Source organism: Penaeus monodon, chromosome 6 (genome assembly GCF_015228065.2).
Source record: "Penaeus monodon isolate SGIC_2016 chromosome 6, NSTDA_Pmon_1, whole genome shotgun sequence".
Classification (NCBI taxonomy): Eukaryota; Metazoa; Arthropoda; class Malacostraca; order Decapoda; family Penaeidae; genus Penaeus; species Penaeus monodon.
The window spans coordinates 42,257,575-42,270,074 of NC_051391.1; the positions used below are offsets into that span (position 1 = coordinate 42,257,575).

Genomic DNA, 12,500 nt, shown 5'->3' on the forward strand with positions numbered 1-12,500 from the left:
TTCCACTGCAAATTATATAATTGCAAGTATTGGTATTGTTGACCAAGTCCGTGTTACTCCTGGTTATACATAAACATTGCAGTATGAACCAAAAATCTTCGTAACACGGGGCTTTGCTCCAGACTCAAACCCAATCGCCGTATTTCCGTCATAGGCTGTACCCCAGGACCCCCACTAGATTGCTGTGGACTTGTTCTCTGCGAGGCATTTGTCACAACTTATTTTTTCATTTATGATGACATTCTTTATATGTGCATATTGTTTTAAAATTTATTGTTGAGTAAGCATAGTTTTTTCCCTTTCTCTATGATAGTGGCATTACATTTTCCTGTAGATGTATACCAAAGTACATTGTGTAGCACACCTTTCCTATCAACTTGAGAAGGAAATAACATAGATGTAAAGTATCTTATTTTTTGTCGTTCTATCCAGACAAATTTTACCTTTTCCCATATGGATGTGGGAAACTGAAACTGTACCTAATTTACATTGAAATGTGCCATACCAAAATATGTGGAATGAAAGTTGACCACTTATACATTTTGAAGCATAGAATCAATGAAATTCTTGAAACATAGATCCTTGGATCTTGATAATCATTTGATAAGCGTAAGATTATGTTCTATACCAAAATTTATAAAATATGTCTGCATATCCACCCATTCATGATGGGATTTTCCAGCACCATACAGAGCCATATGCTGGGTGACTGACGTGTGTGCAGTTAGTCACCCAAGGGAAGAATTAGAAAGCATGAGAACATACATTTATTCTCTATGCTCTTGGCTGTGGCATAAACAATTTTTTTTAATTAAATAGGTTTAATATTACTTTTTAGGGCCTCTTTTTCCACAATGGGCCAAGTAAATAACAGTTTAGCTTGGACAACTTACAGCAGTCTCCACCACACATTATGCAATGTGACATCATTCCGTGTTTATCATCTCGCTAGAGACTGAGTCCCTGACTCCATGTCACAATATTTATTCAACAATCTAAGTTGCCCTGACTGTGTGTGTCCTTCAGCTCCTTCTGACAACAAATATCTTCACCTCAGCATATATGGCAAGAATGGACTTCGGCTGTGAGCGGTGCTTTCCACTTTCTTTTTCCTTTATATGTGGTCTTACCATTCATGTCTGCAGATTATTTCTTGTACCATCAACTGCAACTTTTTGCCCTCTACAAGAATATCATATTCACTTTGCTCAAGCTTAATGTATCCATATTGCAAACAAGGTGCATGACTCATACTTGTATGGCTTCTAACTTGCTAGTCTGATGTGATTTTGCATTCCGGGTATGTATTAATATAATCCACCATTTTCCTAGGGTACCTCATTTCCTCTCCAATTGTTGGGTTTATAACCATTGCTATTGATGCCTCTTGCTGACTAATATCACAGTAAATGTTCATTGGACATTGTAAGGAATCCTTCATTTCCAAATTTGATAGAATCTATGATTCAGACCTATTCAACATAATTATCATTTTTACAACCATCATCTTAGGATGCACTCTGTTTATGCAGTTTTATTGGGATGATTCCCCAAAATAGTGTTTCCCAATCCTTGCAATTTATTTATTTATTTATTTATTTATTTATTTATTTATTAAGCTTGGCAAACCTCATGTCAGAAACATATTTTCAGTATTTCCTCATCAGGATTTATACAACCAGAATGATTTATTGAAAATTTTCCGCCGCATCAGCATCTAAGGTCATTAGCAGCTTATTCAAAATATAGCTTGGGAGAGAAGTCCCTGGGTAAGAAGTATTTTGGTTCACAAGATGATGTTTGTGGATTTCCAGAATGGTCAATGATCAAAACAAACAAATGTGCCAGATATCAAAGGTCACACAGCACTATGACGAAGTACTGTGGTGAAAAGGGTAAAATTGATTTAACAATTAGGACAAGGGATAAAGAAGAGAGGAAAAGGAAAGGAGTAGAAGAAAAGAGCATGCAAAATTAGTTGAGGTGAGGGCTGAGGCCCAAGGCAGGGGTGATCCCTTACAGTGGGCCTCAGTCACTGTCTCCTGGACCTCATGACAACAAGAAACAAGGGATTGAGGGGTATACAACGAGAAATGTGTTTGAGAAATACTACTGATAGGCAGCTCATGCTCCAGAGAGACACTTCAGTATATATTTGTGTCTTTATTTTTAATTATCTTATTTTATTTTATTTATTTATTTCTATATTTTTTTACATTCAGCAGTGTTAACCAATTGGTACCATGCATTGCATTCGACCATATTATCATCAGAATAGAATTAAATGCAGTTAATATACCAAATACAGTAGCTGAACTAACAGAAAATTAAGCATCTAGCTTCTATTAATAAGTGATTATTCAACTGTTTACATGAGCAGGTATGGGGGAAGATTAGAGCCAGCCAGTGACTCATGATAATGGTATGGAGAAAAGGAAACCGAAGTGAAAAAAAGCATGAGAATTGCAAGGGGAATGAGTTTTTATCATTAGGTCAAAGGTTAACCCATAACTGACGGGTAGCATTCATAGAGGCCGGGGCCTCGCTGCCGGGGGCTTATATCGTCGCCCTAGTATGCGCGACCACACATGCCAAATACCAGCATCCCATGCCGTTTCTTCGTAATACTACGAAGATATGTTGTATTTTCAGTTTTCATTATTTTTTAGTCTCTACTTGCCAAATTTCCTGATAAATCGAGACTGAAGGGTATTTTTGTTGTTATATAGACTCCATAGTTGATCATTATTCGGTCTATAGTCCAAATAAAATAAGCAGTGTGCGGCATCATGGAGTTGAAATCGTCGGTTTGTTGCATTTTTTTTTTTTGTTTGTTGCATGGTAAAAATGAGAAAGTGTTAAAAACGACTTAATCCCACTTTCACTGGCAAAAAAATAATCTTTTGCCGTGATTGTAACAAAAAAAAAAAAAAAAAAATCATGGCATGTCCATACATACTCTATGGCATGTGCGTATGTGCCCCCGGCAGATGGTCCCGCCATGCCATGGCATGTGTGTACATGCCACCCGTCGGCAATGGGTTAAGATTATAAGAATTTGTTCTTTGCTCCCCTTAATTTCATATTATGGTATCTGTGAATGATGCACAGAGAAGTTTTTAGTTTTTAGTATCAAACAAGAAAAATTACATGGAGATGCCTCAGCCCATAGAGCTCATAAAGTTTTTTTGCCTTTTAATAATTTGCTTTTGGTAAAATCACTTTTCTCTATTATCAATTAGTCTAAATGCCAAATATGAAGCTTTGCTATAGGATTAAGCAGAGACACAACAAATATAATTTAATGTAATGTTCATCAAATTACATAAACAAAACACACACGCACACGCACACACACACGCATACACACATAGTTTTAGACTAGGACATTGACACTATATAATGTCACAATTTTTTGACAAGGGTAAAGAGTATTGTTATAAGTTAAATAGTGTAGTTTTTTCTTCTTCCTATCTCACCAAATTATTATTATTGTGATTTATTGCTATAACTGCCATTAGTATATATTGTTATGTTACTCTTTTTAATTCAGTTACAATTATCTTGCTTATATGATAATTTATTTGTCACCTTCTCTCTCACTCCAGGAACTGTTTGTGGAATCCTTGGCTCTGGAGGCTTACCACTACACAAGCCAGTCAAAGAAAAAGACAGTGTCGAGACGAGATGTCGACCACTGCATTGATGCCATAGAAGCGCTAGCCTTTTTGGACGGTGCAATGGACTGATGCTGGACAGCCAGGCAGAGGAATCTTTGCTCCTCTGTTAGTCTTGTTATAGAAGTTATTCCTTACTCAAGCATTCATACTTGATAAAACTTTGAATGTAGAAATGATAGGAATGAAAATTAATATCTTCACAGTGAAGATATTCTATCTCATTCATACTTTTTTTTTTCATTCATAAATCTGTTTTTCTTACGCAGATATTAAACTATCCATTATTTGAGCTTTCAGACTCATTTAAACTACTGGGACAACTACACAACAGATGTGAAGAGTAGACAAAAAAAAGTTTGGTAGTGGTTTCAAAAGTGCTTTGTAAAGACATTCAGGAAAATATAATTAATGATTAATCCCAGTGCCTCGTGTTGATCTGTGATTTTTTGTAATTTTATTTTTTAAATAAAATGTGCACATGTATATATACATATACTAACAAAAAGTCTTCCATTCTCTCTTATACCTTGATAACTATACATTCACAAGCTCAGACTGGAAAATTAGACCAGACAATATGATTATCAGTAAATATAAAGTTTGTACACATTCAAAGTAGTGTAATTTGATTTTGGTCTAAGAACCTTGAACTGAAAGAATAGTCTAGTAAACACTGATAAAGACACATGAAAACTAATAATTTATGATAAAAAAATGTTTCTCTAATTTGTCATTTTACAGATACAAATGCACAAATTTCCTTTTTTTTCTTTCTTTCTTTCTGAAATGCATATCACTTTGCATATGTCAGATTGTAAATGTTTTTCATAAGTAAATATTGTCTTGGGGAAACCTTAAGAGACAAAAATATATTATTCCTTTATTGCTTTGTCACTTGATAAAAAAAAATCTTGGATAGTTCCAGTTCACAAACCTTATTTGTCAAGTATAAATATTTTAAAAAAATATCATAATTCTCCTACAGAAGTATCTAAATCATAAACTTGTAATCCAACACCATACACAAAAAGTCTCTGTAGTAAATCAGTTTCAGAATTATTTGTGTTGGAACTGTTCTTATTTATAGGAATCACAGTCAAACCTTTTACATCAGGTACACCAGTAAATGCTGAACATGTGGCTCTCAGATATGTCTGTGGTGCACTTCCTGGGTTGTCTGTGCCTGTCTCACTCTGGTGTGTAGTCGAATTTGTGTGGCAGAGCTCCCACACAACAACTCTCTGGTCAACTGATGTGCTGACTAGCAGGTTCTGTGATATCCATTCCAGGCCTTTGAAAAAAAATAAAACAAGTCATAATTGGTTAATAAATAAGTAGGTTAAGTAAGGGTACAAGGATATCTTCAAACCATCAATGCTTTGGAAATAAATGAATTACTTACCAGTAATTTGTGAAGCATGTCCAATTGCAGTGCAGAGAAACTGGACAGCAATTTTTGTAAAGCCATCCTCTGAAGTATATATTATCATATCCCAAATAGACAGCTTATTATCATCCCCTCCAGTTGCCAGTGTTAAGCTATTCTTATAACTCTCTACATCTGTGGGTTTGCTATGGTAGTTGACTGACAAACTGTTGACACCAGATTGATGACTTTGGATGAAGGCTAGCTGATCCAACTCCAGCGAAGGGGGTGGATTGTTGACTGCAACATCAGGTGTGCATAGCCAATTTACAATGGACTGAAAAAAAAAAAGTAAGCTGGATAATCAGAGATATTATACTTGATATTAATATGAAAATGATTCACTAAATCATGTTTTTAAAGGACTTTACAGAAATTTCCTGACTTAAGTCATACAGTAACCCTGATTCCCATACATAACTACCTTCATATCCCAGAAGACAACCCTTCCATCAGTGCCAGCAGAGGCAAGGATGTGTCGTGTCTGGATTGGCACTCTGACCACCTTCAGAAGACAGTGGTCACATGCTCGGGAACATACCAGTGCCACTTTCTCAGTACACTGACTAAACACGAAGACCCTGTTAAATGAAAAGGTTAAGTGTATGAATGGAAGCTGAATTCTTGGTATTTTATCAAATAAGGTTTACATGCAAACAAAATCACATGAAGAAGTTACATGAAAATTAACAAACACAAGCAATAAGTTGCCTTTTTTCCTGTTTTAGTCTTATTGAAACAAATCCTAGACTTTATATACGATCCACATATCCTAAGATTCAATTAAAGAATGCACTTTTCCTATATAAAGGCCATTATATATCAAGGCAGCTTTGTTTTCTGCATCTCACAAAACAAAACAAAAAATTTATATATATATATATATATATATATATATATATATATATATATATATATATATATATAAAACCTAACCTAATCAAATTTATAATCTACATTTCATAAACATTTCTGTTACTATAAAAAAAAAAAAAAAAAAAAAAAAAAAAAGAGAGAGAGAGAGAGAAAAGGGGCATTTTACAACAATAATGCATCATATATATACTGGGTACTGGCCTGTTTTCAAATACAAACATCCTACCTCAAAATACCATCAGATGAGGCTAAGACAATCACCGCTAGCTGATCAGTGATCCAGAAAGCTGTGGCATCCATGTAACGTGTTTCAGGGTCAAAGGTCAGTTCTTGGCTCTTCCAAGTCTTATTACTTCCTGTGCGAATCATGTGGGATGTAACCTCCCTGCAGCCGACACTCAGAATCTTTTCTCTGCTTGAGTCACACATTATAAATGTGTTTTCCTTTTGTGCCTGTTGTTCTTGCTGATATGAGTTTTCTTCTTCACTCCCTGCAACTGGGACTTTTCCCTGAAGCCCACTACCTGCACTTAGTAAGTTCCTCTGTGAATTGTAGTTAAGGGTGACTTCCCACAGCTTCATTTGTGCCCTTCCACCCCCAGACACGAGCCAAACACTTTTATCCGAACCTGCTGGGTTGATTGCTCCTTCCCATTCTATGCGACACAGAGACCTGATATTGGAAATGTGACTGCGCACAACACAAAGTGACCTGTGGCTCTCGGGACTATGGACAGAATGGATACGTAAAGTTGTGTCTTCACCTCCCATTGCAAAGAAGGTCTTACCTTCCACATGAAAAAGAGTTTGTAGGCACATTGTTTCACGAGTGTTTACTGGGTTCTGGAAGATGAGAGATAAGGAATGACTCGTAAAAATCTAGTGAATGATTTTCAATCTTATCTAGTGTATAGAAAATTCTTTATTTTGTCAGCTACTTATTTACATGTTCTAAATACAAGATGTTACAAATGTCTTTTCCACTAAAAAAAGTGAGTCTTGATGGCTTCCAACTTGAGGAGGCACATTAAAAAATATGCTTTAACATGTTACACTAAATGCTTTCCATTACTGTATGACAGTTCTATTTTATTTTATTAATTCTAATAATATACTTTGCCATCATTAATTTTTTAAAACTGAACCCTTATGATCCAGATGACATGACCACCATGTCAATGAAAAAAATTTGATTTGAGGGGAGGGTGATGTGAACATGCCTAACGGTTGTTAGTACTCGGCTGATCATGAAAATTTTGGCTGCAGGCTGGGATAACAAGGAATGACGTGACAGAAATGCATAAAGCTCTTGGAGGGTGATTAGTGGGCATTTAGGAAATGGCTCTTGCATTTTTTCCATCAATAAACAAGTGTGGAATGTACCATCCATTAGCCACAACTGGAAGAGCACTGGCTCTAGGTTAGACACTATTTCCATACTCAGGATCCTATTCCTAACCCCCATGACTGGCAGCACAGGCTGCATTGCAGAAAAAGAGAGAATAAGATTGCAAAGGGGAGGCAAGAAGTCTTTATACTGCACATGAGCATTGTGTGCGCCCGGCCTACAAGCCACACCTGTCAGATTGGCTGCTTAGTAAGCCTAATGCATGAATTTTGGACCATGTGCAGGGAGCAAAGCACCCAGATCCAAGGAGTTAAGTTTTGTTGTAAAATAGTAACATATATTCTTAAAATATACACAGATGAAGGAAAGAAAGAAATGATCTGAACCAAATTTCCAACGCAAACTATATTCCAAAATTTGAGACAAACAAAAACAAGGGACAGTAAACCTATCTCTAAAAAGATGCAACCAACCTTTATCAATGGCATAAGCTTGTCAGCCAATGTTGTGCGAAAGATGAAAGGTACCCCATCTTTAAGGAAGAAGAAGACCAGTTTGTCATCCGATATTGATGCATGGAGAGCCCAGGAGCGGTGGCCGCCTCCACACTCAACCTCCACCACTGCTCGATCTTCAGCAAGGTTCCAGAATTTCAGGTTTACCTGTTTACATGACATGGGAAGGATGTATAGGGATGATCGTCACATTTGGAATGCTGGTGTGGTGGAGCTTAATTTTGTTTGTTTGTTTGTTTTTTTTATACTGATATTTTTTTTACTTTCTCTGAATGTCTGACCTTCAAAAGGTTAAAATAATGAGTTCTACATAGCATGGAATGAGACTCTTAATACTCCATCTCATTATATAGATATATAGACAGAGTCCATCCATTGTTGTTCCACAAAGCTGCACTCACATCATGGAAACAGAGGGCCAGAGGTCTCCCTTGAAGAAACATGACCCGAGCTACCCAAGTCACATTGCTGACCCTCGTGACTGTGAGCACTTGTATGCTATCATCGAAGAGCTTCAATTGACGAACACATCCATCTCGTCCTGAGCTGTAGACGAACCCCTCATGGACGACAAGGCTTGTTACTCCATTCTTACCATGGATGCCGCGGATGCTCTGCCTTGGCTCTGAGTGCTAGAGAAGATGAGTAGCTTTAATGCTAAAAATTGTTTAAGGTGACAAGGAGTAATGTGGAACACTAAACTTAACAAAAATAATTCTGGTATTATTAAAAGTTACGTAGCACTGAAATATTAAACAAGTATGTGTTTTCTCACTTCCATTTTCTTTTCTTACCCCTTTTTTTTCCTGTATTTATTACAGATCCATTTATTCATTAACATCATATGTATTTTTTGTACCTCCTTGTGATACAGGTGTAGACTGCCAGCTCTGTCCCCGCAGACAAGATCATAACCCCCTGGGGCTGTTGATGGTACAATGCAGGCAGCTGATACCCAGCGTTGCTTACAAGGAGGCAGGATGTGATTCCTTTCCTTCACCACTGAACCTTTAAAACAGAAGTTCTTACTTAGAATATCTATACCAGGGGTATTTAACTCCTTGGGGTATGCAGACTTAAGGCTGGGGGTATTGGAACCATTGCCAATCCCCAGCACCTTCTCCAAATGGGATGAAAGCCCAACAAAAAAATCTTGAAAATAAATCACATCTTAAAAATAAACGAAAAAAGAAAAAAAAAAGTACATACTATTATGATCCTCCCTTTCATTAGAAAATGTAAAGGCAAATTAATTAAATATCCTGGCAATGGGCATATGGGGATAAGCTCTGCAACTAGGTACATGTATTGTCCACTGTAGTATTGTCTTGTGTATTTTTTTTATACATAGATGGCTCCAAAGCACTCTGTCACCAAAGGGTCTGTTGGCCTAACTAACCTCATGTGACAATCCCCTTCCTTGTACTTTTGATTTTGTTGTTGTTGTTGTTTTTACATACTGTTGATGTCGTTTCTGTTGTTCATGTTATTGTTTTCACTTACATGCTAATTATTCTAATGTTATTAACAATAATACTAAGAGCAATCAAAAAAATAAATTCAAAGTTTTCTAAAAATCAAGGAAAAGGGAAAACAGGTGAGATCAGCCAGGACTAGTAATTGACTCTTTAATGTCTAAGCATCTGTGGAATCATCTATGTGTACTGTAGACATGGCATGTTTGTACATGTCATCCCTGTAGGGTTGAAATATCCTATTTTGAAATGTGGTTAATGAAAGTATAGTAACAATTTCAACTCTTGCTACTCCTTAGTTATTTGATATATTCCTCTATTGCTCTTTGCTCTGCTCTGCTCTCATAAGACATTACCAATGCTGCTGGAACAGGATATCAATTTACATCAGCCTAATAGTCTCTCTATCACACACATGTTGACACAGAGCATGATCTAAGGAAAGGCTATGAACCTCTAAGATCCAATTACACAGAACATTATAAACCTTACTCAAACCCTATAAGAACCTATTATCCATACCTTGGACTTCCAGGAGGTTCCAGGTCACGATGTCACCATCAGGCCCACAAGCAAGGATGCGATCGGAACCCAGCCACAGGAGGCTAAATATTTTCCCTTGGCAGAGTGTGGCTTCGAAGTGTTTTTCCCAGGCACCATTACCTGCTGGTTATGTAATAATAACTTCCTTAAATCTCCTTTTTCACAAATCAATATGACTTTTTTTTTATAATAATAATAATAATAATAATAATAAGATAAGTTCTCCCCAATCATATAGCTTGTATTAATTTTTAACATTGAAGTCAATAAGATTTATAATTAGATTGTGAAATTAAGGGGTTTTCTTATCTGATATTTTATATCATCATGGCTTTCTAACATTTTACAAATGTCTTTTTATTGCATAAAGAACAGAAGTAAGCAAAAAAAAATCATAACTTTTCGTCTTACTTATTCTGAAGATGAGGACAACACCACACAGCATTCCCACTGCAATTTTTTTCTGGTCCAAACTTGTTTCCATTATGACATATTTTTGCATTCTTGGATCATCCCAAACCAGTGTCCAAATAGCATTTTCAGAATGCCACTGGAATAAGCGCCCACTATCCATTGCTAAAAGAAACTGGTTAACTCCAACCAGTGCAACACATCGTGGAAAGTCAGTTGCCTTTGGAAGTTGATTTGGATTATTTTTAGTACACAGCTCAGTTGTCTCAGTCCCTTCAAAATTTACAACTTCAAAAAATTCATAATTCTTTAACACTTCTGACTTGTGCCCTTCACTGTTTTCTGATGCTGGCAACTGAGGGGAAGCATCTGTCACTTTACTATGTTCATTTTCAATTAATGGGGTTTCTTTCTCTGTAAGACACCATGGACCATTCAGGAGAGGTTCTGATTTTGGGGAATCTGTTATATTTAAACTCCATGTCTTGACACTGCCATCTCCTCCTCCAGTAACCAACTGACTTTCATCTTCTGCTGCAGCGACATTCCAGACACACGAGCCATCATGAGCCTTCCACCAGGTAACAAGCTTCCCTTCCTGGTCCCATACACACACCTTTGAATCCTCTCCAACACTCACCACACAGGAGGACAAGATGAGAGACTGCCACACTCTTGCCCCATGACCATAGCAAATGTGCTTCTCTGTGATCTCTGCATCTAACCAGTACTGTTGTACTTGCTCTCTGTTATAGAGCTGAAGGGAAGGGGGGGATTTTGCATCATTTAAAGGGGACTTTGGTATTATGCTCCACATTCTGAGGGTTCTGTCATCTGAGGTTGTGGTGAGGAGGCCCTGAGCAGCAGAAAAGTTGATCGAGAACAAGACACCCTGTGGAATTCAATAAAGACATACATTAATACATTGTTTTATCACAATTCAAGTTTGAAATGAAAAATAATATAGAAATATATAGAAAATAAATACTTCATAACACTGACTCACCATAAGGAAACATTCAAAAGCAATTCTACAGCTTTTTTTATTATTAAAATTGTTATAAGTTGTTACAAATGAAAAATGGTATAGGTTACCATAAAAGCAGAATAAATAAACCACAGAGGACAGCACAAAATACTAACCTCATGGCCTGACAGACAGTGAATAGGTGCAACTCTTCCCCCTGAATCTGGGCAGCACCATGGACCCCATATCAGGACTTGACTGAACACTGTACCTGCCAAGAGTACAGCACTCTCCCAGTTTCCAGCCATTAGCACTATGTGGCCACAGTATAAAATACACTTTTCTGTGCAGTCTACCTTTACCAACACACAGCTGTCTGGCTTCCATCTTGTGTTCTTCCAGGTTAAAAGTTCAGCCTTTGCTGGAAAGCTATTTGTGTCTGTTTTAATAGCATTACAGTCCAAATGACTCTTATTCTTAACACAATCCTTTTTTCCTTTATGTACTAGGCAATTTCCCTCACTTTCCAAGAAGGTATCTTGATAAGTCTGCTCTTCAAGATCTTTAGAATACTGCAGTTTGTATCTGATTAGTGAGTTGTGTGCAGTTGCAAGTACAATGTGTGACAAATTATCTTCTAAGACTGCATCAATAATCCAGTCTTCAAATCGCCTTTCTTCAATTAGTGAATTTCTGTATAGGAAGAAACAACCTATAATATATAATAACTAAGCAGATAAAAGTTAAGTATCAAAATGTTATAGAATCCTGTCATATCCATAGGCAACTATAAAAAGGTTTACAATATAATAATTCAATTCTAGTACAAGAACACTGTAGAAGAATATTTTCTTAAATGCTGTATTTGATAAAAGTACATGAGCAATTTCTTACATTTTATTCCCTGGAAGACATTTATACAGCAGTACCACTAGGCTCTTCTGTCCCCAGACACCCACTACCCAGTTCCTGCTCTCTTCGTTTTTCACTGGTCTTATCTTAATGCCATGGACAACAGCAGCTTCAAAGACTTTGTGAGTTGCAAGTCTGTTGCCACTGTTCAAATTGTGAATATGTAGGTATTGCCCCTCACCTGAAATTGAAAACAAAATTAGTTTGTGTACACAAATTACGTACCTGTATGCATGCACATACATGGAAACTACATTGCAGTGACTGTGTTGCGTGAGATGTTTTCACAAAACCTGGTCATACACTGACCTTATCTGCCCTAATTGTTCCAGCATTTCTTTATAAAG

The 12,500-nt window shown here is 36.7% G+C and overlaps 2 protein-coding genes across 3 annotated transcripts in view; one reads left to right on the forward strand and one right to left on the reverse strand.

Moving 5' to 3' along the window:
- LOC119574480 (DNA polymerase epsilon subunit 4-like) overlaps positions 1-4,187 on the forward strand; it is a 4,761-nt gene extending 574 nt beyond the window's left edge. The window contains exon 2 of the mRNA XM_037921724.1: positions 3,609-4,187. Coding sequence (XP_037777652.1) covers positions 3,609-3,749 — 141 coding nt within the window. The 3' untranslated portion in view covers positions 3,750-4,187. The remainder of the gene's footprint in view (positions 1-3,608) is intronic.
- A 409-nt stretch (positions 4,188-4,596) lies between these two features.
- The window catches only part of LOC119574479 (WD repeat-containing protein 6-like), a 9,162-nt gene continuing 1,258 nt past the window's right edge, over positions 4,597-12,500 (reverse strand). Inside the window, exons 2-12 of one of the 2 annotated variants that reach the window (XM_037921723.1) lie at positions 12,136-12,334; positions 11,418-11,934; positions 10,275-11,166; positions 9,843-9,983; positions 8,705-8,853; positions 8,247-8,477; positions 7,804-7,992; positions 6,209-6,825; positions 5,531-5,687; positions 5,083-5,383; positions 4,597-4,971 (exon numbers count right to left, since the gene is read on the reverse strand). In XM_037921723.1, the coding sequence (XP_037777651.1) occupies positions 4,649-4,971; positions 5,083-5,383; positions 5,531-5,687; positions 6,209-6,825; positions 7,804-7,992; positions 8,247-8,477; positions 8,705-8,853; positions 9,843-9,983; positions 10,275-11,166; positions 11,418-11,934; positions 12,136-12,334 (3,716 nt within the window). In that variant the 3' untranslated portion in view covers positions 4,597-4,648. Of the gene's footprint in view, positions 4,972-5,082; positions 5,384-5,530; positions 5,688-6,208; positions 6,826-7,803; positions 7,993-8,246; positions 8,478-8,704; positions 8,854-9,842; positions 9,987-10,274; positions 11,167-11,417; positions 11,935-12,135; positions 12,335-12,500 lie in introns of both variants that reach the window. The other variant, XM_037921722.1, reaches the window with a different exon arrangement.